Source organism: Diadema antillarum, unplaced genomic scaffold (genome assembly GCF_040938485.1).
Source record: "Diadema antillarum isolate AM-2024a unplaced genomic scaffold, OU_Dant_1.0 seq00000098_RagTag, whole genome shotgun sequence".
NCBI classification, from domain to species: domain Eukaryota; kingdom Metazoa; phylum Echinodermata; class Echinoidea; order Diadematoida; family Diadematidae; genus Diadema; species Diadema antillarum.
Window position 1 is genome coordinate 1,594,331 of NW_027271187.1, and position 27,377 is coordinate 1,621,707.

The following is a 27,377-nucleotide window of genomic DNA, read 5'->3' on the forward strand; positions in this document are numbered from 1 at the left end:
CAATAATTTACCATATTTCTGAAACAATTTGTACAAGTTGAGATCGTTCTGAAAGTGTTCTGCCCCGGGTGACTACTTGAAGCAATGAAGGTGACATCTTTTATTTAAACTTATATGTCACACAGTCAAGTGATATTGAGTTCACTACATCTTGAGGCAGGTGGTGCCACAGCCACAGGCGAATGTCCGCTCTGTGCTCCAGCTAGAGTGTTGAAGGCTATTGCGCAATGTCGTCAGGCCTCTTTACTGCGTTCAATGAAAGATCATACCATCTTAAAAATAGTAGAATAAATTGCGCATGATACTTGCTTTGGTCAGTGATTGTGTCGAAACTGAAAAGTTAGGATATAGAAGGGGACAGCTGTCTGCAGCCCACACTCCATCCACAGTGCAGTTTATGGACAACTCTTTCAATGATTCAGTGTGAAGTGTGAATACTACGATGACAGATGTAATGTCCCGACTATTGTGATAATGTAATGCTGCTAACTTGTAGGGAATGTGTTCTCTGTGTTCATTTGTTCTCTATTTTTGTCTTGTTTCTCCATCTAATTTTAGAATTTGAATTAGGAGGCAATACACTTCAGGGGTGTAATCTATATTGAGCGTCGGCTTCTTGTTCCTTGTGGTCGTACCGACCATGAGTGACCACGAAGGCCAAGGGTCAGCTGCCAGGGGCAGACGGAAGCATGGCATGCTCAAGATGTACTACGGTCTGGATGACCAGCCGGACAAGGGCGCTCGGCTTGACCCAACAGACATCAATGGAGCCCACTTTGACCCCGAGGTCTACCTTACCAAGATAATGAAAGAGAAGCGGCTAAATGATCTCATTGACAAAGAGGCAGAGATGGTGAAACGTAAATTGCCTTTCCATCCCTTATCCTATTGGCTTATGTTTGATGTATAAAATAGTTGTGAATTTAGCACCAGAGTACCTCATTAGTAAATTTGAGCTTAAAGGTTCCGTATGTTATTTAAGAAACAATTTGCAAATCCTTTCATTACTTCGGTTTCAAGAATACATGTTTTTAGAAGAATAGTTTGAGTAATTATGGGGCAAAACTATGGAATGATTTACAGCTGATCTTAGCTAATACCCACATATGAAAATTTTAAACAGACTTCTTAGTGTAACTTAGTCATTAATATTTGATAGCAAAATTCAATATTTTTGTTCTTATTGTATGACTTCATGATCTATTTTGTTTTTCTATATTCATTTTTTTTTTAATCATCACATTGAATTTTGTTACTCACCATGCTCATCATTTTGTGAATTTGTTTGTTGTATCTGATTAAGGTTTTTTTTTTGTCTTCATATATAATATTTTTTTTTTTTGGGGGGGGGGGGGGGGGGGGGGGGGGGTAATTTTGTATTGTATATATTTCTATATGTTTTTGTCCGAGCACAGACATGTTGAAAAATAGCCTTTGGCTGAATCTTGTTGCCTTGCTTTTATAATTAAAATGAATGAATGAATTTTCATACTTGATGTAGTTTGGATGCTGGGTTTCTTCAGCTATAACCAGCATTGTACTGCATTAATGTGATAACCCACAGAACATCATGCCCTAAGCATGAAGACATGTATCAAGTCTTTAACCTGCTAGGTTTACTAAGATTTGTAGAAAGTATTGGAGTTTTGTTGCATAGAGAAAGTCATGCAATTCAAAAACTTATCTGCAATCATTAATTATCACCTGTTTTATTGTATGTCGATTTTATTGTACCTTTTTGCCATGTGATTACAGAGTAGTCCAGGTAACCAGAACTCATTTTAGATTAGGGTCTAGCTAAACTTTCATGGGAGCTATATGCATTCCCTACAACTTAGGTTTAGCACAAGTTGTTCAGTTACAAAAAGTAAACAGAAATTAGAAACTGTACCTCTCTGTTGTATAGCCGTTGTACCACATTCATGGTGGATGACCAATTTATGAGATATTCTTTGTTTTTTAGAAATCCGATCACTTGACAGCGACATGCAGACTTTGGTTTATGAGAACTACAACAAATTCATCAGCGCAACAGACACTATACGCAAGGTATGTGGCTGTCTCTTAAATGACTGATTGTTCGTTGCTTAACCCGTTGAGGACGAGTCCCAAGTATACTCGGGCAGCTGGTGTCTGTGGGAAATGCGTGCTGTAGCAAAATCAGCCTGTCCTCAACGGATTAGTGACACTGTATGCTGTTACAGTAATGCGTAGTTTACATGACTCTGACCAAAATAAACTGATGTCATTCGTATCATTCAGCAATTATACCTTCTCTCGTAAAGGAAATGATGTTTATCAAGAATTATTTCAACTTTACTTTGCTATTAATAAGCTACAACTAGAATAAATGCCCCCCCCCCCCAAAAAAAAAAAAAGAAGAAGAAAGAAAGAAAGAAGATTTCACCTGCTGACTGCACATACTCTTCTTTTAGTGGCTGAACACATTCAAAATGATATTAAACATGTTGTAGCTTATAAATGCTGAGTGACGTAACAGATAGATGGTTATCATTCATCAAAGAAAACATATGTTCATGTACATACATACTTCTCATGCAAAATCTGCAGAAGGATCTAGAGGGTTTAAATCAAACTGAAATCTGTCATACATCATACGAGTTCTATTGTGCAAAAGTGAGGCATTAGTGCTGTAGAGAAATTTGAGGAGTATTGGAGGAGCCACTGTGGCTTGGTGACCATACGACCATGGACTCCTAAAGATGAGGTCCCTTGTTCAGTTCCTTTGGCAGCAGTGGTTGTTTCCTCATCCAAGACGTATGCTCTTGTCTAGTCCCTCCAAGGATACTTAGCTTGGTAGTTTGCTCATAAGAATTTTAGAAGTTCCTTTATAGTGCCCATGTTAAAATAAATCCAAACAAAGTTCTGTGATGTGCAGTTCGCAAGATGGGAAATTTTATCATTAAACATGGATGAGTAATTAGGAGATGAATCAGTGGCACAAGAGTTTGGGTTGACATGTCATCGTCGCACATTTTTTTTTTTTAAAGATGAAAAGTGATTTTAAGAAGATGGGCGAGGAGATGGATCGCCTAGCAACCAACATGGACACCATTGCCGACTTCAGCGAGAAGATCAGCTCCACACTGCAAGAGAGGAGAGAGCAGATTACCAAGCTGAGTGGGGTCCATTCTCTTCTTAAAAAGGTACAGTATCTTGTAGTCTCGATATAGTTTCAGTCTCTAGCGAACAAGAAAGCGGACGATGATGTAATTAGAGTCAGTGATAAAGGAGTAAAAGTTATTAAACAAAAATATGTGAAGCTCATGGTAATTGCAAGTGAAAAAAAAGGATACTTTTTTTTTCATGACAGACCATGATATCTGCATTTTTGTTTGACAGTCAAAAGACAGGAGCCATGTGAAACTTTCTCTTGTAAATACCACTCAACATTGTTTTGGAATTCTTATACGACTACCAGACAAGTGTATGGCTCAAATCTGAAAGCCTTGGTGTATAAAATATCCTCACTTCGCAGACAAAAAAGAAGGGGAAAAAATGGTTATCAGAACAATGCAATTAGGTGTCATGATTTTCAAGTGTGATTAAACTGAGCTGTAGTATTTAGATAGAGGAAAAATATGGAAATATTCTGTTTCTTTTCTACAGTTTGTATATTAGTTTAATTTTTACAGATTGCTTGGAACTCAGAAGATTGTCTTTTTGTGCCATCTTTTACCTTCAGTGAGTTAGAGTTGGACATACAGTGTACTCTCATCTCATATAGGACAAAGACTATTTAGTAAACATTTCAAAAGTAATATCTAGTCCTGAAGATGTGTGTTTGTATGTGTTTTTCTTACTTTGAATTATGATTTCATTGTCCCATGAATAGCTGCAATTCCTGTTTGAGCTGCCGGCGAGACTGAAAAAGTGCATCTCTATGGGTTCATACAGTCAAGCTGTCAGGTAAGCAATGACTCGCTCTTTGTGAAACAGTTATCTCATAACTCAATAATGCCCTGACACCTTGTAAGATTATTGGTAATGATGATTTTCACCACAAACGATCTACTCTGTTAACACTGTGGTACAGGTAAAATGGAATTTTTGTTGTGTCACAGCCCCAAGGGTACTGTACTGTCTGTTGTTTTGCATATTGATTTGGTCATTGTCATTATTCTGTAAAGACAACAACATGAAAGGACGATTTGAAAGTGTCTGCATCATAACTCACTACAAATTTTACAGAAGTGCAATGTTCATATTGTCAGTCATCTCTCAAGAATGAAAATGTGCTTTGAGATAAATTTTGAAATAAAAAATTTGAATTTGTCAAGTCAAAGATTGTCAAAACCAAGATGAGATACAATCATGAAAGGGTTTGCTGATGCATGTGTCTGTGGCTTGCTAAATAAGATATGTCCATTTCTAGACTAGCAGTATATTATGATGTTTATGCCATATATGCTAGCAGTGAAATGCAAGATAGAAATGTTAAGTTCAGTCCACATTATGCTTCATGCCTAGTTGAAGGGATTGCACAGTTTCGTTTGAGATGGGGATTCAACTATAACTTTTTGTGAGATAATAAGAAACCAAATAAAAATAAAGTGATTCTAATAAAAGGTGGGTCCCACCTTTTATTAGGATTGATTTGTTGTGGATATCTCAGCCATTTCAAAACACATTTTCATCAAATAAACTTTGAATTCGTCTTAGAATTATATGCTCTCTCATATTTCATTTAAGAGATTTCTCATCATATCCCAAAGAAAAGGTAAGAAATCTGAAGCCCCATCTTAACCAAAACTATACCACTCCTTCAAGGTACTACTCCAAGGCCAGGGTGGTGTTACTCCAGTACCAGCACATGCCTTCCTTCCACGGCATCCACCGGGACTGCACCGAGATCGTCAACGAGCTGCGACTCAAACTCAGGGAGCAGTTCAGAGACAAGGAGGTAAACCAACACAGGAGTGAATTTGCCAACCTTCCCTGTCTGCTACCTTGACAACTAACTGTCATATGGTTATACTGAAATTATTGAAATCATAAAATACTACATTTAGGAAGTACCTGTATGGAGTTGTTTCCCAAATATTGCATTTTTTTTTTTTTCATTTGTTTTTTAGTCCTGGGGGGTGTGTCATAAAGCTGTTCGTAAAGTTACGAACAACTTACGAGCGACTGGTGATCAGTTCTTGCGCTGAATTATGGAAATTCTGATAAGTATAGCACATTAGAATTGATCACCAGTCGCTCTTAAGTTGTTCGTAACTTTACGATCAGCTTTATGAAACAACCCCCTGGTCACAATTGTTCATACTCCTACAAATTTGTACTTTTTTTTTGTGGTGAAAGGAAATTATAATGTTTATGAATTTGTGAATCACCTAGAAATCAAATTGACAAATCATTCCTGTTATTGTCATTTGACATAAAAATTCAGAAATTACATCTGCATTCCATTTGGATTCCCCCCCTGGAGTTTCTCCTTCATGGGGGCCGGTAATTAGCTGTGTAAATGACAGTGTGTTGTAATTGATTGTGTAGTGTTCAAACTGAAGTAAATCCTTATAACCCAAGATGGCTGTTCTGTGTGTTTGTCGCCCTCGGCAGTCCAACCCCAAGCAGCTTGCTGAGTGCGTTGACCTTCTGCTTCAGCTGAAGGATCCCCCAGATGAGCTCTGTGATGAGTTCCTGTCACAGTGAGTTCTCCAGAAATCATTCTCCACTAAAAATTGTTATCTGCAAGTAAGGATTTGGATTCCAGTTAAGTTTGGATGAAATTGTTGAGGTCAATCAATGGACCAATGAGACTTGAAAGCAAAATCAAGAAAACTATGACGTTTGGACTGAAATCAAGGTCATATTTACAAGGTGTCTGACAGCTAGACTTCGTGACGATCATTATGGTTACAAGACCATAGTGCTGCTTCCAAACAAATAACCATGCATACTGTCAAATCTGATAACAAGTACCCGGTCAGCATGTGTCATTAAGAATGGCTATTGCTGAATATCTGCATGTAAACTGTCAACACAAAACCAACCTAATGAAGCAGCAGACTGAGAAAACTACAAAGTAAGACAATTTGGCTAAATCATCAGCAGTTTGACATTTTGTCTTTTAAATCAAAAGTTTTGATTACCTTGTGACTAAATTTCAGAGTCTAAGAATTCTCTGATATTCACAAGTGTTCAGCCTGCATAAAGCATGTTATTATGGTGTCCTAAATTGACTAGCAAGCTAGTTCAAAGTTACATTATGTGTATGAGCAGATAAAGGTCAACCGAGAAAAACAACAATGCAGAGTTGTAATGAGCAATGTTATAGTCAATGCCTGAATGATTTCTTTATGTTACAGTGACAGAGCATTCCAAAAAAAATTAAGGGAGCTGTTAGGATAAAAGCAAGCATTATTACTTCTTAAGTGGTTGACATCCAGATGTGCAACTGTCATGTTTTGATAGTTTGACATTCGAGGCCATTTGAACTATGACATACTCCTTAAATTGGTCTATTGCTCTAATGTACAATTTCTACAGTGACGGCAGCTAAGCTTCATCTAAAAGGGAGGCAGTACACTCGCTGACGTGTTAACTTTCATCCCACCTTATACCAATTTCAGTCTTAGTTGCTCTTTAATGTTGCCTTACATGTATGTAATCCTATACACCAGTTTGTTCAGGTGTTGGGATGGAGTGCCACAGGGTGTAGATATGGCGTATGATACAAAAGGCCTCAATGGTAGGGTACAGTTGAAGTGTTGAAGTGCTAAACACAGTCTGGTGTTACAAATTTTGGAAACCTCGTGTACCTCACCCCAAGTGCCAGACACAAGCTGGATGAGAATCTGAAGGAGATGGCGTGTCACGCCCAGCTTTTGGCCGGGAGGTTGAGGACCCCATCCACCCCCGAGGCGGATGCAGATGATGGTAACCATGGTGACAGGGATCGCCCACAGGAGGGAGAGAGGCCGGCAGAGAGGATCATGAGAACACTGCCTATGGTATGTGGGACACTCCCCCCTCCCCCTTTCCTCTTTTTAAAGGTATATGTTGTATTAAACTCTTATTCATTTCCTTCAGCAAAATGGAAGATGATGTTGTGTAATGTTTCCATCATTTGAAGGGCATAACTGTTATAGTTCCTGAGGTAAATCTTCAACCATAGAGTGATGGTGAATTACACGTCAGAATCAGAGAGCAGGTGTGAGAAATGATGAGAAATTGTATTGTGTAACTTCCCTTTTGTTCACCATCACAGAAAAATGTGTTTCATCATGTGTGAAAGAAAAATAAAAATCCAGATGTACAGTGTTTTCTGGATTAAATTCTTTTACCTGATTTTCTTACAATTCTTTTTCACAATGAAAGATGAATGGCATAGTCCTGCAGATTTCAGTTCATTGTATCACAAAGATTACATGGTCTTTAGCAAGTATTTGCTTTGCCATAATTGTCCACATTATCAAGCTATAGTGGAATTTACATGATCAGTTATTTAGATCAAGATTCTGCTGGTTTGTTTTAAAGTTAATTGTCGTTTTCGTCATCATTTTGAGGCTGAGTGCAAGCATACTCGGGCAAACATGTGATGAAAATTGGTTCCAAATGAGAATCAGGCGTAATACTAGTAATTAAATCAACTGAGATGGAGAACATGGAACTTGTATCCAGCAAGATGCATTGTGCAGAAATTGCATTATTTCTGCTTGTGTTTTGACTGGTATCTTTCTCCTTCTTTCTCTCATGCAGGACATTCTAGAGTTTATCGACAGTAGCTGCAATGGTTTCCTGAGTAATATTTGTCTGGTGATTGCTTCTTTCAAGGATCTGTTTGTCAATAGACAAGCTGGCAAGTGAGTTTAATGACTTTATTTGCCTTCTAGCATCTTTGTATCAAAACTATGACTTATGATTATGGCTATGACTATAACTGTAACTACTTGTATAACTAGAATGTCTATTCACTACAAATACACTCACACCCTAAAATATTAATTAATCAATGTTCAGTGGACATTTGTGATAATTTTCTTGCATGCTGAATTCGAAATATCATTTCAATTACCGGTATGTGAATATTGAAGAGAGCAATGAAGTACATTGTAGCATTATAATAATCATGTGCATGTGGTGCACATATTAGAATGTAATTTTACAATGACATTGCTAACCATCGTTATCTGTTCCAAGTCAATTTTGTATCCATATGTCATTTCCATTGATGGCAAGTGCTGTGACTAATACAGTGTGAATGTATTTTTCAACTTTAGTTCACTTATATATAAAGCATTGCCACCACTATATAAGAAAAAAGAAAATGTTATTGCAATGTCCCTGTTGTGTCACGATATTGCTTTGAGTTCCCGTCCTAATCTTTCAGTACCAGGTTGTGTTGATCCCCAAGTTTCTGTCTTGGTAGCTATCTAATGGTGTATTAATGCCAGTGTGTCAATCGTGTGCTCTCTGATACCACTCATGTCCCCTGTCTGACACAGCGCCGAGGACCAGGAGGCCCTACAGCAGGTGGCCCACACCAAGCTGGGAGAGTTTGTGGACTCCAGGATGCAGCACTACTTTGGCTGCATCCAGGACCGCATCCAGGCAGAGGTTGGTGACGTCATCCTAACTAAGATAGATCACCCTCTTTTCGTAGTCCCTCCTCTCTTTCCCCCTCCCCCTCCCCTTCCTTCACTCCAATTCCTCAGTCCTTCCCATGCACATACCTCCTAATTTCAACCCAGGGCCCTGTTTCATAAAGCTGTTCGTAAAGTTACGCATGACTTTACGAACGGCAGGAATATGAAATACCAATATGTGTTCCCATTTTTTTTCTTACATTGTAACAAAGTATGACTGTATGTCAATATTTCATTTGCATTGGGGGAAAAATACACTTTCAATTGAAAAACAAAATGTGTTAAAATGTAAGAATAATCATTATAATCATCTGCAAATTTCAACTTTAGCTATTGAAATAACAACGCTTAGGAAATCCACTCTTCTTGCAATATTAAAGTTGTTTGTAACTTTACGAACAGCTTTATGAAACAGGGTCAAGCATACTTTGTGCCCATCCATCCAAAGAATATTTTGATAGGACATTCTGACCCAGCTCTCCTCCTGGCATCCTATTTTAACTCACTCTCCTTTCCCTCTTATCTCTGTGCTAGTTACTTGTTTAGGGTTTTTTGTTTTTTGTTTTTTGTTTTTTTTTTGGTGTTGGTTTTTTTTCAGGGGGGGTCTTCAGGGCAATGTCAGATAAATGCTATTTACCGTGAAATGAAAGTGATTGTTACTTTCTAGGATTGACATGTGTAGAGAGAACATCACACAAGATTGTAATGCTTTAAAGGACATGTTTTCTTTATTATAGGTTTTTATGCAACATCATCATGAACCCTCCAGACCTCTTGATATTCTCGATTTTGGATATCTGTCACATCAAGGGTGCAATATCTACACGCTAGTTGTGTGCAGATGTAATAGATGTGCACAAATACTCAACAGCTCTTGGTTTTTGTAAGATTTTCAGAAATCATATCTTTCACCACTTCTCTGCTTTTGTTTTCCATTAGTGATTCCTTGAATTGCTAATGGAATTTTCATAAATGTTCGCAAAATTTATCTCTAGTACTAGTATATCTGTGCAAGGCAGAAAGAAAGCAACAACAAAAAGCCAAGCACTCAAACTGAATATCACTGTTGACTTTGTAGAAGGCGTCTGTGGAGAACTCTCTCCTGGTGAGGGCGCTAGACAGGTTTTTCAGACGCCTCCAGGCGGTCCATCGGCTACTGCCGGAACTCCAGATCCTGCAGCGGGGGGCCAAGATTGTTGCTGAAGCAGCGAGGGACAGGGCACTGTATTACGGAGAGGGACTCAAGAAGCATTTTGCAGGTGTGTTAGTTAATTAACCCTTTGAGGACGAGTCCCGAGTATAATCAGGCAGGTGTCTATGAGAAATGCGTGTTAAAGCAAAATCAGCCTGTCCTCAATGGGTTAAGTCAGTGTTAAGTCAGGAAAAGCCTGAATTTCTGTACTTACATAGAATAGGAGGGTGAGAGAGTACCAAAGTGATAATGTCACAATCTTCCTTACAGCTTTTAGTGCTGGTTCCAAACAAGATATTGTTGCACAAGGCTTTAGGCAGTGGTTGCAACTGGGTATGAGCGTGGTTAGTAACCATTGTGTTCACAGATAATCAGACTACGCGAGGTTGTTAAGAGCCAGTTTCCGTGACAATAAATGGTATGACACCACATTTAGGTACTCTAGAGAATGTGAGGATGGATGAGAAAAACTACAAGATGCCCTCTGAAAGAAGTAGATGTAGGGAAAGATTGATCATGTGATTATGAAATTAAAGATAATATAAAGTTTTGGTACCTCAAAAGTTTCCCTGAATTTTCTTGTCTTAGTTTGTGTTTCAGGTTAAAGTACCTTTCATATAACTAACACTGTAAGACTTACTCGCCCCAAAGTGCTCTCATGTCTTAGCAATCATGCAATAATGGTTTCGTACCAGAGCCGGAGAATCGATATACAGTACACGTGTTATACGAAATTATTACTGCATGCATGGTAACTGCGACCAGCAGCCCCATATGCATAGCTAAATGGGGCTGCGCATTGTAGCATTCAGGATCATGACAGACGTAGTATCGCGGGTAAATATCAACTTAAAATCCACAAATTTCTTCAATTTGAAGACTCACCAGTTAAGTTGAAGTATTGAAAACAGGCTTCGGGCAACGTTTGGTTCTGCCAATAGTCCCTTTCTGTTCGAATTGAAGACTTAATGTGACTCGGTCGAGAGGACCTTGGGAGAGCTACACTGAATCGACGGCCAGCGCATGCGCACACAGACATCTTATCCGTTCATGGATTTGAAATTTGCGCTGACCGTCAATTCAGTGTAGCTCTCCCAAAGTCCTCTTGACCGAGTCACATTCAGTCATCAATTCGAACAGAAAGGGACTATTGGCAGAACCAAACGTTGCCCGAAGCCTGTTTTCAATACTTCAACTTAACTGGTGAGTCTTCAAATTGAAGACATTTTTGTCCCCGCCGAACGAGTTCGAGCAGGGGACTATGAAACGGGCTCCGTACGTGTGTGTGTCCGTGTGTCCGTCCGTCCGTCCGTCCGTCCGTGTGTCCGTCCGTCCGTCCGTGTGTCCGTCCGTCCGTCCGTGTGTCCGTGTGTGCGTCCGTGTGTGATCAAAATCTTCAATTTGCTACTTCTCTGTCATTTATGAGCCAATTTTGATTCTGTTTGCTTTATATGATAGCACTACATGGGAGCTTTGAAACTTCTACACAGAATTTCAGTCGTGACCTTTGACCTTGACCTTTGACCTATATTGTACATTTTGCTACAAAATGCTACTCCTTCGCCATTTCTAACCCGATTTCGATTCCGTTTGCTTTATGTGATGGCACTAGGTGAGGGCTTCAAAACTTCTACACAGAATTTTGACCTTTGACTTCTTTGACCTTTGACCTTGATTTTTGACCTATATTGTACATTTTGCTACAAAATGCTACTCCTTCGCCATTTCTAACCCGATTTCGATTCCGTTTGCTTTATGTGATGGCACTAGGTGAGGGCTTCAAAACTTCTACACAGAATTTTGACCTTTGACTTCTTTGACCTTTGACCTTGATTTTTGACCTATATTGTACATTTTGCTACGAAATGCTACTCCTTCGCCATTTTTAACCCGATTTCGATTCCGTTTGCTTTATATGATGGCACTAGTTGAGGGCTTCAAACTTCTACACAGAATTTTGACCTTTGACTTCTTTGACCTTTGACCTTGATTTTTGACCTATATTGTGCATTTTGCTACAGAATGCTACTCCTTCGCCATTTCTAACCCGATTTCGATTCCGTTTGCTTTATGTGATAGCACTAGGTGAGGGCTTCAAAACTTCTACACAGAATTTTGACCTTTGTCTTCTTTGACCTTTGACCTTGATTTTTGACCTATATTGTACATTGGCTACAAAATGCTACTCCTTCGCCATTTCTAACCCAATTTCGATTCCATTTGCTTTATGTGATGGCACTAGGTGAGGGCTTAAAAACTTCTACACAGAATTTTGACCTTTGACTTCTTTGACCTTTGACCTTGATTTTTTACCTATATTGCACATTTTGTTACAAAATGCTACTTCCGGCGGGGACATATGTTACGCACCGCGTAATTTCTACTTTTCCTTGTTAGATTTTAAGTTGATATTTACCCGCGATAATACGTCTGTCGTAATCCTGAATGCTACAACGCGCAGCCCCATTGCGCTATGCGTATGGGGCTGCTGGTCGCAGTTAATTGCATGATTACTAAGACATGAGAGCACTTTGGGGCGAGTAAGTCTCACAGTGTTAGTTATATGAAAGGTACTTTAACCTGAAACACAAACTAAGACAAGGAAATCCAGGGAAACTTTTGAGGTACCAAAACTTTATATTATCTTTAAGCAATATCAGTCATGTTGTGTGTTGAATGTTTGTTTTTCTGGCTAGCCCTGGAAAGGCGTCAGTCACCGTTAAAGGCATACCTTACCATTTGCAGATGAAACAAAAACCCAGCTTTGGCGCTTCAAAATACATTTAAAACGGAGTTAGGGATAGAAATAGCCAATGTGAAAATGTTAATCAGTGTAATCAATGTCAAGTATTGTTGAATATACAAAATGTGAACAATGGTTATAATAAGATTGTTTCTAGAATAAACTGTCAACAGTTATGGTTGAGTGAGAAAAATAGTGATATCTCCTTATATTTTAGGCTTTATTGCGAAGTTTTTCTGTGGTAGGATGTTTTGTGATACAACTGACCTACACATACAGTATGCATCAAATGTGATAACTGGAACATTTTGTAAATCACTGCTCCAAACGGTAAACAGTACCTTTAACACATCCAAACAGCGACCACTGACTACAAATTTTGCAGTTGCCATATGCAGGGTTTTTAACTTATTGATGACAGTTTGATATTGCTACAAGACGCATTTCCCATAGATTCCTGCCCGAGTATACTCAGGACTCATCCTCAATGGCACCACATAAAGATAGCCTACACTGTCAACAAAGTTTGGGTGGGTGCATGTTGTTCGTTACTTGTTTTGTTTACTGGCGTTTGCAGTCAAGTGCTAAATATAGAGCTTACGGGATTCTGACAGAACAAGTCAGCTTTTTCTTTCATGTAGAGGACTCTATTACATTTATTCATAATGAGGTAATTCCCAGTACTTTTCCTTCATTCTCTCTTTATATTTTTGACATTCAAACATCAAGTGCATTTGGTTTTGCTTATGGTTTGATGTGCCATAACAAGAAGGGAAGGACTAAGGAACAAAAAGAAAAGACAAAAAGGTGAAATGTTAGGCTTTTAGGCAGTGAAAAGATGAAAATTGTACATATCATTCTATTTTAGTGTTTTAATTATGTGTGCGTTTGAATCCCAGAATGCATCACCGACATTCGTCAGACGCTTTGCGCACCGAGGATGGCTGGAAAGCAGGACGCCCCCAACCTGTCAGAGCTGGTCAATGTGACCTCGTCTTCTGTGATTGACCAGGTCAAGCTGGTACTCACCAATCTCAAGGTATGGACTTTGTTTGTTAGGTTGGGTTTTGTGTTCTTTTTTTTTAAAACTGCAACAGTAAGCTACCAATTTAGGGGTGCATGGTTTCTTGGGTCCACCGGGTATTCTTTCTTGATGTGAATGTGGTCCTTAGATAGACCCACTCAATCTAGAGTTTGCAAGATTGACTGTAAGGTTATGGTTACCAAAATGACAAGTTTAGTTGGCTCGATTTAGGACCACACTTACATTCAAGAGAGCATACATTTTAACATGTACCATGAAACCACCCATCACTTGTGACCATGCATTAAAAGTTGCAATAGTTTTGCTCAGTGAGTCATAAATTTCTTTTGCAGCTACCTTCTTTTAATGCCAATAAAAGTGTATTTTTCTGTGCAAATTAACATCAACCTGTCAAATTTGTCACTTCTCTGTTGTCGTACATATATGTTTACAGATTAGCTGATTGCCTAGTCTCGTAAGTACTGCATGACTTCATTGTCTCCCATTGATAAGATTAAAGAACAAGAACTTCATATTTTGCATCGCAGACCCTTCACACAAGACACATTCCTTGCTTTATCTGGACTGCCTTTATGACCATCAACATATATATTTGCTGCATTCACACAGGCGTTCCTGGCGCAGGACATCACGTTCGCCAACGCGTCCTTCTTTGTGACCACGTACCCCTCCCAGGTGGTGCGCGAGGGTCTGCTGGTGGACTTCCTCAGACACTGCTTCCAGACGTGTCGGGTGAGCGATTCCAACTTCCAGCTGGGACTTATCAATTCAATACCCTTTTTTACCCCGTTTCCATTCACTTTAATAGGTTATCTAACAAAGTGATCCTAATAAAAGTTATGGCCTGTCGCTTTTTATTATGGTTGCTTTTTTTTGGAGGGGGGAGGGGGATATCACCACCACTTCAAGATCAATTTTCATCAAATAAACTTTGAATTTCTCTAAGAATTATAATCATGTTCTTTCACATATTTCATAAAAGGTCCTATAGAAGTGCTATATTTTGCGACATTTTTGTTTCCATGAATTTTGCAACTAGACTGATATATCCAAAATTAACAACTCAAAGAAGTACGGCCACCCATAGCGCAAGTACAGTGTGCATCATATCGGAAGTAGGATCTCACAGTTCTTCTCACAAAGAGGGATAAGATTTCTTTCCCATTCCGTTAGTGTAGTTCTAGATTGCAAATTCAAGCACTCACAAATTGTCTTACAAAATTTAGAAACATCAAACTTGCAAAATAGATGGCATATGGGTACAGCAATATATAGCTATTCCTCATCAGCATCACAGTGTTTGTTGCTATGGTTACCCCTCTTTCCTCCCTACAGAATCTGTGCGAGGGTAGAGGAGAGAAGGGTTCAGCTCCTCCAACACTCATCCTCATCCTATCCAGACTTCTGGTGGACTTTGAGACCACTCACATCGTCCAGCTGGTAAGCCTTCTTGGGACACCTCAAGGCACATAATATTTCTTCACAACCTCCCACCTATATGCACACTGATGCAGATGTCGCTACATTTTAAATATTACGTGGTTTCAAAGAGAATGAGCATATTTTTAATAGAGCAATGAAATAGAAATAGATGTCCAATGGCACTGTGAATATGACATTTTTGTAGAACAGAATGTTTTTCAGCAACCTGAAGAATCATGTTGCCTTGAAACAAAGATGACAACTTTTGGATTAATTTTGTGATGCCACTTTCAGTATACTTGGCATATCTTTCATGCTCATTTATATTGGTATTGCTTGAATGAAATGCAAGTTTTGTGGTGGAAATGTAGTTATCCTTGGCAGAATCATCTTTTTTAAGTGTTACACAACAATGTGGAATTTATGATTTTGGTCTATGAGCTGTTGATTAATTTCTTTCTGTTTTTATGGTTTTTGTAGTGACAACACACTAAATGAAGAATTTTAAGGATTATGTTTAATGTTGGAAAGAGAAACATTCTTGTTTGAAGTCATGCCTTCAAAATTGGATTTTTTTATAATGCATGTACTTATTGAAAAAGAAAGATATTTATGACAGAATAGCTTACTAATGGTAGTTACGATCTTAAGCAATCTTAACCAAGTTAATTGCTGGTCTGTTGCCAGTTCCCTTTGTTTTTATTGTGACATTTTGATATTCTGTATCGTACGTCATGCATAGCCACACCTGTATCATGTGTAGCACTGATCAGTATCACATTTTCATCAGAGCCCTCAGTTTCAACTTGTAGGAGGCAAGTTTTAGGATAACCATGTAGTGTGTCAAGGGAGTTGCTTACTGTAAAATCTTTGTTTGAGAGAAATCAACTGTATTTTCTTGTCACCAGCTTGGTACGTGCAATGCCCAGTTCATGATAGAGGACAGCAGGGGGTTGTCCCAGACTTCGACTCTGTGTGCGGAGGCCAAAGAGGGCGCCCAACAGCTTCTGAACCACTACGTCAAGGCGCAGGGCCTCCAGATATCTCAGGTAAATTGCCGCTTCACTCCCACGTTCACCTGACTCTCACTGAGTGCTGTCATCTCACAACCAACGAGGACAGTGTTTCAGATTAGTGCCTACAACCCAACCATTGTGCCTTTTCTTAATCTTGTAACACCCATACTTGATTGTACACACAAAGGTCATTGGAAACTGCCTTTTGGGGTGACACTGGTCACGAAAACTTGCTATTTCTCAGCAAGCGTACCCCCAATTTTTGCGATAAAGGTCTCGAAATGTGCGCAATGTGAAAGAAAAATGTCATGAAATTTTAGCCCCCCAAATTTTTGCAATTTAAAATTACCACGAAAAATGCTAAGGAGGGGCTTATTTATCCCCCGGGCTACATGGAGTTAAGTAGCTGAAAGCAATAACAAGTCATTCAGAATGTCTGTTCTTTTTCAGATGTTACGCAAAAGTGTCGAGACACGGGACTGGCTGAACACCATCGAGCCGCGCAATGTGCGTGCGGTCATGAAGCGCGTCGTCGAGGACATCACGGCGATTGACAGCAACGTGGGCTCCCTCTACGAGGAGGGGACGCGCAAGGCGCACAGCAGCGATTCCAGCAAGCGCACGTTCCAGAGCTTCAGCATCTCTCGGCAACAGAGGACCCAGAGGAACTACACCCCAAGGCACGTATTGCCCCACCGAATTTAGGATTGTATATGTATACAAATAGTATACTACTAATGAATGTTTATGAGTGCAATGGACAGAATATTTCATGAGGTGAAAGATGAAATGATCCATTCAACAAGGCGCAGCCCAGTTGAATGGATCAATAATTTCATCTGCCGCCGAATGAAATAAGCTTTCCGTCGCACGAATGAAAAACATTTATTGTGTTTTATATAACACCTAAAATGGATCCTTGTCATTTAATGTTTTATGAATTTAGAAGAGATGGAGAGAGTGCTCGCTGGCGCTTTACGCTAGCACGCTGTTGCATACACAATGCAGACACAAGCGTTTGTGCATGAAGCGAATCGTATGGATCCAAGATTGCACCGTAAATGGAGCCACAGTTGCACGAATGATGACATAATAGTAAAATGGAACGAATGATCAATAGCAAATTAAACAACCAATCAAATGACAAGGATCTATCTAGGTGTTATATAATAAAAGATCATGACTGTGGAATCTTGTTTCATTGCACGAGTAAAGGTCATTTGCCATTTCTTTTACGCAACACCTTGGACATCAAAGAGTGCGGTCCAAGCCAAGACTTGAATATTTTATTGCAGCAGTGGCAACCACTTCTCAGGAGCGCCAAACAGTTCAGTAGCAAAGAACGGAAGAGCTTGATATAACTGATTGAGTGCATGCTGGAAAATGCATATTACAACATCACAGGAGTGCAATGGTGCAGTGATGCAAAACTGCAAGTTTAAGTCTCTCATGGGACTATGGGAGTAGATATACTGTAAAAGCCATCATTTTCATGTAGAGATATTTTCGCGCGTGAGGAGGTCGCAGACATTTTCGCATATTGTTGTTATTGCTATTTGACACTGAGGCACTAAAATGCCTGTCTGTTCACTCCGCCACTTTATGCAATGAAGATCAGGTGGGTATATTTTTAGCATGTTGTTAGATTCATGGCCCCACAGTAATTCGCAAAATTTGTGAAAATTAAACCCTCTTGAAAAGAACAGCATTAAGTAAATGGATGATGTCAGAGCACACTACGCAAAACTGCTTGACAAAAAGTTGCACACCAAACAGTGACAATGTGCAGTGGTAGAGTTTAACAACTGTCACATGATACAGTTGACCAATCAGGTATCAAGAATCTTTTTAGACGTATGATACAAGCCAGCATTACTGGAACTGATGAGAGGTAACCCAAAGAGTAACTGGATGATAAAATCCCAATACCAGTTGGCAAAATGTGTCAGAAATAGTAAACCCCATTTGTATACCTCAACCCAAAGGGGTGCATCAGGCATTGTGTTTTCAGGTTATCTATGTAATGTCAGTGTGTGTCCCAGATCTTGTTTAAAAAAAAAAAAAATATCATATTCAATGGATTTTGGACCGTGGATGCTACATGAGGTCTAGATGCACTGATTAAATTGTAGGCAAGTCCCTCATTGGTACAAAATTATGGTTGAAAATGGCACTTTCAGCTGTAATTTCAGACAGGAATGTTCAGTGGTATTGTAATATGCCTGAATGGACAGAATTAAATAAGTATTTACTTGAAATGGGAGTGATGAAAGTGCAAAGGTCAAGGTCAGAGGTCACTGTACTTTTGCCACAAGAACAAAACAAAAATAAATGAAAGATGCCATATCCAAAGCCATTACATCAGTTTATAGGAGTGTATAGTTAGAGTCTAATGTGGCGGACAGGATAGAAATGAATAGACAATAACTCGCCTCGGAGGTCACAAGCTAGGTCAAGGGTCAGTCTCTGGGTCACTGTACGTTTGAGGAATTTTGTGGTGTCCATCATTTCGTTTTCCAGGTCAACAGGAAGCAGCTTTTTAATTTGTTGGCTTTACCTCCTGGTGTGCATTTGAAATGCATCCAAAACCACAGTGCAGTGAAAAAGCTTGAAAAGGAGTCTGTGTAAATAATTCCACAGACTACCATAAACCGCAGTTTACTGCACCGTTGAAATATGATGACTCACCAACAAGCTGGATCCTGGATATCGCTAACCTCCTTGCCCAGATGAACAGTTTGCAATTGCTGGTCAGCGTCTTGACTGACAAAAAAATATGCTGGTAGCAAAGGGATGATCATTCATATCAAAGAACGTCCACGTAGAAGTAACGAGCTGTCATGTTTGCGTGTCATATATTTGTCTACGGAGAGGGATCTATCTGCATGCTCATGAATGTATATCCCGAAAAATAAAAATGAAAAGTGAAAAAAAAATGAAGTAAAATTGGGTGTGATACAAGTGAATTGCAGCTGAACTGTTAATACCAATATCCAGTCAAAACGTGTGTATATAATTTCTCTTTGGGCTTATTGACCATTGACCTTCGACCTTCGACCCTGCAGTACCACCTTTGACACGAGCCTGATGAGCAATATCCAGAAGCTCTTCTCGGAGCGGATCGAGATCTTCAGCACGGTGGAGTTCTCCAAAGTGTCCGTCGTCACGGGGATCATCAAGATCAGCCTAAAGGTTGGTAGCACCAGTAAGAGTCCTCTTCAGACAGAGAGGCATTTCATACAGCAAAAAGATGTCGCTCGTAAACAAGCTGAAATTTCAGCTGATGCAATTCACTTTTCTTTTCTTTTCTTTTTTTTTCATCTGATGGCAAATAAGAGAATCATACTACTGTAATGATGCTTTTAGGGGGAAAAATGGTAACAGTTTGTGGTCTGGAGGTGTTTCCAATCAATCTTGCTCGATTTTTGGTGCACGCTACTTGTCCTGGTGACATCTAAAACACATTTTCAGAGGCAGAGCTTTGCCCGACCCTCTTTGTCCCACAACCATTAAACTGTTCTCGTATCAGATACTGCATAAGCTGCATGTGTGTATGTACAAACCTTCAACATTCGTGTATATCAAGAGATGCATGCCTGAATGATCATGGGGTGTGGCACATCCGGCTCTTCTTCCAGCTCCTCTCTGGAACAGCTCTCAGAGGCACGATTAGAAACGAGATCTTCTTGTCGTCCGAAAGCCCTCATATGTGGTTCTCGACCTCCATCTTGCTATAGCTCATGTGACGTGGCATAATTATATTATCTTTACCACAAGGTCTCGAGGTCGAAAATGCTGGCAGTTGTGACCAGTTTTCAAAGTTATGCCATCCCAACCACCCCTCCCCCCCCCCATACCTCTATAAATACCCATCCCATTGATTTGATGACCACTTACAAAAATACTTGTAAGCAGTTCAGCATTTATGTCTCTTCCTTGTAATATAATTTTGGTCATTAATATGTTGTATACTTACAACGTGTGCTTTTGACAAAATATTTCTCTATAAAGAAGAATGAGATTGGAAACTTGCCATACAGTCTACATTCTACCTAGTAATGACTTTCAAGGTGTTTCTTGGGTTTTCTTAGTTTTTGTTTTGTGGATTTTGTGTAACAAGTTAGCTTTGTATTAATAAAAAGACTTCATTATATTTTTTTTTTTTACAAAAAAAAATCATGTGATTCTGATTTCTTTTAACATAACTTGCATCAAAGCAATATTACTTTAAAAGAGAATGAATGTTCATCACAGCTCTTCTTCTTCTTCTTTTTTTTGGATATACGATGTAGTATGTTGATTGTACAACAATGTAAATGTCATAATTTATTGTCCCCGCCGAACGAGTTCGAGCAGGGGACTATGAAACGGGCTCCGTACGTGTCTGTGTCCGTGTGTCCATGCGTGTGTGCGTCCGTGTGTGATCAAAATGCTACAAAATGCTACTCCTTCGCCATTTCTAACCCGATTTCGATTTTGTTTGCTTTATGTGATGGCACTAGGTGAGGGCTTCAAAACTTCTACACAGAATTTTGACCTTGATTTTTGACCTATATTGTACATTGGCTACAAAATGCTACTCCTTCACCATTTCTAACCCGATTTCGATTCCGTTTGCTTTATGTGATGGCACTAGGTGAGGGCTTCAAAACTTCTACACAGAATTTTGACCTTTGACTTCTTTGACCTTTGACCTTGATTTTTTACCTATATTGTATATTTTGCTACAAAATGCTACTTCCGGCGGGGACATATATTACGCATGGCTCGACACTAAGTTTTTTGTTTGGTGGCCCGATGGGGCCACCAAAATCCTTAATTTCAAATTTTTGGTGGCCCCAGAGAAAAATTTGGTGTCCCGAAAGAAAAACAATAAAAAACATTAAAAGTCCTTTTTTCTAATGAGTCAAATATTTAAGTTTTATGATAGTAAGAATTAGAAGTTGGACATATCTGCTCATAAATAAACTTCAACAAACTTGCAACACTCACTCTCAGGCACTCATTCAGTCCTTTTCATCCATCCTTTAAACAAATTTAAGTGCTAATTTCCGGCGCAAAAAGTTGCAAATTTATTGACATACTTTTCAAAAAAATTTGGCCCGAGGCGGGCCACCAAATTTGCCCTTTTTTGAAATTTGGTGGCCCGACTTTTATTTTTGGTGGCCCCGGGCCACCGGGCCACTGTTAGTGTCGAGCCCTGTATTACGCACCGCGTAATTTCTACTTTTCCTTGTTCATGATGAAATAAGTTTTCAATACCCTTTCTTATTTTAAATGTGATAGTGCTTAACCTGTTTAGGATGAGTCCAGAGTATACTCGGGCAAGTGTCTATGGGAAATGCGTGTTGTAGCAAAGTCAGTCCGTCCTCAACGGGTTAAGATTATGGAGAAAGACAGCACAAACACAAATGATTTGATAGGGAATATCACCATGTTTTCACACCAGATGACCATCTTGGAGAAACGAGTGGTGAACACGAGATGACTCCTTTGTCAATGGGGCTTACGATGGTCACTGGAAATAAATGATGCTTTCTATTATTGTAGAATGCAGGATTCTTCACTGTATAGAATTTTCTTCATTAATGCTTGCTTCAGGCATAAGTACACCAGTTATCAAGGAACATTTTAGTCTGGGTGCGAAAGTCATTTTGGGGGGCCTAACCTTGTTTTTACTGTCTGTCCAATGTTCTGCTTTGTTTGTTTTCTTTGTGTTTTTTTATTGTTTCATCCTATTTTGAGGGTGCTGAATGCAAATCTGGATGATGTAACTCTTGCATCCTTGAGGGTTATGAGAAATTTCACCAAAAAACATTGGGCGGATAGTAAAACAAGGTTCAACCTCTGGCACCCAGACTATGTAGAATGATGTTAATGATCTGTCCTGTGATGTATGATTGTTTGTATCTCTCTCTCTGTCTTCCCTCTTTTCGCCCTTTGGCAGACTTTTCTGGAGTGCGTGAGGCTGAAGACGTTTGGACGGTACGGCCTGCAGCAAATCCAGGTGGACACACACTACCTCAACCTCTACCTCTGGCGGTTTGTGTCCGACGAAAAGTAAGTGGGACCAGAACGAGTCATCATAACAGGGGCACCTCGCTTTTACAAGGACCTGAAAACCATGAAAATTATCTCGTTGTATCAGGTTCCTCACTGTATCAGAACACAAAGAACAAAGAAACATAACATCGCTGGGGCGACAAGACCTCGTATCTACAAAATGTCAAATGTTCAGGAGAGCAAAAAAAACATGGCAGCCAAAGCACTGTATCAAATGGGAGAGCCTTTCCTTTGACATGCCGTGGTGGCTTCATTTTAAGGGTAAGACACCTAGGATTTGGACAGGACATCACTTAACTGATTATCTGACCATTAATCCAAAAGAGTCATTTTCACCAAAATTTGAGATACGAGGTCTTGTGGTTCCAGTGACGATAAAGACCCAGGACCTGCAAAATATCCCTGTTGTAAAGAGGGTTTTGCTATTAATATTTAATTTCTTTAAAACGACATTCTACTGTACTACTTTCACATGCTCTGAGGATAGAGTTATCGCTCAGTTATTGTGGACTTATGGGCCCGAATTCAGGAAGGTGGTACAAATGAAACCATGGTTTAAACCATGGACAAAAACCATGGAGCGCCAAGTGTCGCATGGAATATTTTGTTACAAAATCAGTCATTTCATCGATGAAATGATTATTTTGTAACGAAATGACAACATTTTGTAACTAAATGAACATTTCGTCCACGAAATGATAATTCCGTTAACGAAACGGTCATTTTGTCCACAAAATGACCAATTTCGTAAAGAAATATTCCATGCGACATTTGGCGCTCCATAGTTTTTGTCCATGGTTTAAACCATGGTTTCATTTGCACCACCTTCGTGAATTCGGGCCTTGGTGTCAAGGTCAAGGCAGGTGAAAGGAAGTGAATGCTGTGTCAGGTCATCAGGCTTGGGGTCAAAGATGCCAGAACATCTTGGAGAATGATTACAGAGGGAATGCAGTCGCAAAGACAAGAAAAATGAAAATGTTATGAAACTATTCACCTACATCATTATAGATCTCAGCTGCCTTACAGGCACTGCCAAAAAAAAAAAAAATGCATCATATTATGAATTATTGAAGCTTCCCCCAAGTTACGATGCTCTTGGGGGAAAAAAGGGAATAATTCAAAAATATATCTGGATTTCAAAATTTCTTGACATTATGAAATCTAGTCTTCACTCTATTACTAGTACCTGAAATGTAAGGACATCATATGATCTTTGTTTAAAAACAGAAAGTCTCAGATTTTGGCATGTACTAGTTGATGTCCAACATAAAATTGTTGTTGGAAGTGTCTCAGAATGAAACTTATGGCTAAGACTAGTAGACAAAACAACAAAATTTGACAAAATAGACAAAATTACCAGAACTAGGTAATCACATGTCATATTTCGCATGCGAGATTAATGGTCAGAAAATGCCAAATTGTCAAAAATTTCCTCATGATTTATTAATGCCTTCATCATCACATGAAATGATAAGATGTAACGTCTGATCTCCGTGACAAGACTGGGCTGGAGATCTGTGCAGCAATTTACAATCAATCTAGATTACCATAAAATGCATCCTGTGTTTAATGGTTTTCGATATCTACACGTACTATAATTTGTATTTTACAATCATTTGCATCTTATTAGCATAGCACAGTTTCTTACTTGCCATCTGGTACCAGCAGCATTTTTTGCCCCTCCCATTTTGTCAAACTTTACCATCTGCATCACTGTCATCTGATTTGCCACGTCCATTATCGAAAAAAGCTATGCCATCCGCATTCATTTGAATCTAATTTGCATCTGATTTGCATCGGTCAGGTTGGTCCACTTCCTGCTGGATGAGATTGTTGGCAGTGCTGTCCACCGCTGTCTGGACGCAACCCTCATGGAGTCTAGTGTGAGTAGGACTGGTTTAGCACATACACACGTACACGTCATAATACAATTACACATGCATACATGCATGGATACACACATGCAAACACACACATACACACGCACACACTTACACATACATATTGGTATGTACCTGCATACTACATTCACATGTGGGGTACCAAGAACAAAAAAGTACAGCGATTACCTTTATTCAGTCACACTTGTGGGGTATAGAAAACAGTTCCACACAAAACCCTGCGTGTATCCAGATGTTTGCATTTATACACACTAGACACACATGCACATTCACATGCTTCTCCAATACTGTAAACGTGGAAATTTTCGCGGTACATTAATTTTCGCGGATTTCGCGCTTCGTTCGGCTAGCGCGAATTCAAAAACGCGTGAATATATCTTCACAATTTTCTATGCACATTTTGAACGGGATGAATTGTGTGCGCTTCATCGATGATACTGCTGCGTAGTACAATGTACAGGCATGTTTACGCTACTAGTACTGTGCAAAGAGACGATAGATTGCTGTGTACTGTAGCATGCATGTGCGCACCGCACGCACCGATGCTACATTCCCCCGTGACTACGGTACTACATTCACAGCTGTACTACGTATTTGAGTGCTTGTACTCGCAGTCGAGCCGCTCGCTACGTCGCTTGTCGTACGCTGGCATAGCAAGCTAAGTAGCAGAGGCTTTGGATGAAAGCAGTGAATGTGTACTACAGTAAAGTAACCTGCTGCGGAGCGCGAATTTAAGAACCCGCGAATACGTTTTCGAGCCGCTCAGCGCGAAAAATTAATCGTGCAAAAATATTGACGTTTACAGTAGTCATTTTGTAGCATTGATATGTCAGTGTGGTGTATGAATATTCCACACTTAATGTCATACCCAAACTGTGGACATTATAAGGTGTATGAATATTCCACACCTAATATTGTCACACCAAAACTGTGGACTCTTTGTGTCCCAATAAATATAAACCCAAATGAATGTCTCTTTGAGATGAAAGACAATTTCCAGGACTAACGGTATATGAAAAATACACATAAGTGAAGGCATTAGTAAGAATTACCAACACCTTTCCAATTAATTACCTTTGGAACAGTCAAACATGTAGGAGGCCATAGCTAGGGTGTTTTGACTGTTTCGATGGTACCAGGTTTAGGTAATTATACTAATACCAAACAAAATTATGTGTATTGAGTAATGAGGCAGATTTTTGTGGTTTTATAAGATTCTGCGGTGCGCCAGCCATTTTCGCGAATAAACAAAATGATGCCATTTTACATAGACCCACCATGCATCATGATATGAAAGTGATAATGACCAGTCATTATTCTTTGCTAATGATCGGTCGTAAGCAAAATTACTTTTTTGGCAACAAAAAAAATATGACTGGTCGTGTGTACGCTCTCAACCAATCATGTGGTTGGGATCTGCTGCATCATTTTATAATACACGTAATTGATAACCATGATAGACCCGGAAGGGGAACATATGTAGAATGGGCAGTATTTCTGCTCTAGACCAAAGATTACAAGCGTCTATTTATACAGGCATGTATGACGATACATGACGATACTGCATACTTAAATGGCCTGACATATAAGAATGACTCATGTACTTTTATTATGTTTTGTGCGATTCAATCTGACAAAGTAGGACACATACTAGCTTGTTTACCACCAAGCGCTTCCTTGGTGCCTCGAAGAGGACATTTTGTTCTTTTTTTTTCTTTTCTGTTTTTTTAAAGAGCATTTTCTGCTGTCATGGCACATAGTTTTCACAAGCAAAAACAGCACCAACCTGGAGTCATAGCTTACATAATTGATGTTCACAAATGTTTATGAGGGATTTTATGTCAGGTAGATTTTTGTTTGTGATGGTAGTGTTAAGGCAAGTTCGGGTGTCTTAATACGATTGCCATGATATCAGCTTGTGGCTGCTTCAAAAATAAACGAACAAACAAATAGAATATAAAGAGACCTTTTCCTTGTTAATAAGTCTTGTGTCTTATGTATACGCCATATATTTAGCGAGTCTAATTTTTTTTTGCAAATTGGGACTTCTCAACAGTATTATAAGTTGTTAAATTCACAGTTGTGGAGTGCAACAGTGGACAGAGAAATATACACGTGCACACCGCATTCATGTTGGGATTAGAATTGATATTTTCATGTGTTTAAAAATCTGCACATAGCCCTCAACTCGCATAGTTAGCGAAAAATAAAAATCTTGCTAAATATGTGGCCACATGCAGTATTCTGAAGCCTAGTCTCTTCAAATTCAGTCTAATGTTTAGAACCTTCTTATACTCATTCTGAATCTTATGTAGCTTGCAGAGCTATCATCAAGTGAGAAGAAATGTAATGCAGCTTAAAAGCATAATATTATTTTATATGCCGGATGTTAATGAAAAAAGATGTAATACATGTGGCAGTACTTTCATCGACCTGTTGATATTCTTAGCTGTATGAATTTATTAGGAAATCTGATGTCATTTGTGGATTGGTTCAGACAAAGAAAATAAGAAATTGTCTTTATATCTATGAAAATTCAAATAAATTTAGTGATGTTACACATACTCTTAAATCTCAGTGCACCATAAGTTATATCATGGCTTTCTGCGAGCTGAAATATATTTCTGGTGTTTGTGTGTGTGTGTGTGTGTGTGTGTGAATTTAATTTCATGTTCAAGTGATTCATCTGTGGGTATACACAAATAATTATGTATCCACCAAATTATTCCAGACTCAGCTTATGTGTGATATTCATTAGCACTTTAATGTAACACAGTTGCTCGCCTTTTTTTAACTAGGAAGTGAGAAAAACACTTCCCCTGGCCTCCTTTCTGTTTTCTTAAATAGAACCAGAAAAATGAAGGGAACGACCAAATTCTGACCTCATAGTGTAGCATGTCAGCTCACCTTCCCCATTTGCTTTGTGCATAAAACTTCATACAGTCTTTCTTTATTCTGTTATTGATGACAGAAAATGTATGATATATATATATATATATATATATATATATATATATATATATATATATATATATTGTTTGTTTGTTTGTTTTGTAAGCAGGGTTGTATAAAAAAGTATTCACGATTGTAGTAAGGGTGCATGTGCTGTATAATTGGAAGTTTGCTTGATGGGAAAGTGAAAATTTCTTATTTCATAGTACAGAGCAAATAAGGGATGAATGTAGAGGTTAGTCTTTCAATTAGATACTCCTAATCCATGTGTCTTTGTTTTGTTTTGTTATGTTTTCTTTTTCGTATGTTTTGTCTTTTCCACAGATTGTAGAAGTCATATGTGAGCGAGGATAAAGAGAAGGAGACATTGCATCAGCAAACACCATCCTGAAATGTCTCACCATGTATTTCTGCTCCAAATGATACAAAAT

General features: G+C 39.0%; 1 protein-coding gene across 1 annotated transcript; it reads left to right on the forward strand.

Moving 5' to 3' along the window:
• On the forward strand, window positions 1-27,377 carry LOC139726782 (vacuolar protein sorting-associated protein 51 homolog). Its single transcript, XM_071637773.1, has 20 exons — window positions 1-90; window positions 559-860; window positions 1,964-2,049; window positions 3,012-3,167; window positions 3,857-3,930; window positions 4,792-4,924; window positions 5,584-5,672; window positions 6,797-6,977; window positions 7,726-7,829; window positions 8,472-8,583; window positions 9,691-9,871; window positions 13,447-13,586; window positions 14,202-14,324; window positions 14,928-15,032; window positions 15,923-16,063; window positions 16,481-16,710; window positions 19,096-19,222; window positions 21,978-22,090; window positions 23,898-23,976; window positions 27,271-27,377. The coding sequence occupies exons 2-20, from the start codon at window positions 641-643 to the stop codon at window positions 27,298-27,300; spliced, it is 2,424 nt and encodes an 807-aa protein (XP_071493874.1). The 5' UTR covers window positions 1-90; window positions 559-640; the 3' UTR covers window positions 27,301-27,377.

Coding starts and splice junctions, on each gene's coding strand:
- LOC139726782 (XM_071637773.1), top strand. CDS start 641: ATGAGTGACCACGAAGGCCAAGGGTCAGCTGCCAGGGGCAGACGGAAG. Junction 3,931..4,791: donor TCATACAGTCAAGCTGTCAG/GTAAGCAATGAC, acceptor CACTCCTTCAAG/GTACTACTCCAAGGCCAGGG. Junction 14,325..14,927: donor ACTGCTTCCAGACGTGTCGG/GTGAGCGATTCC, acceptor TCCTCCCTACAG/AATCTGTGCGAGGGTAGAGG.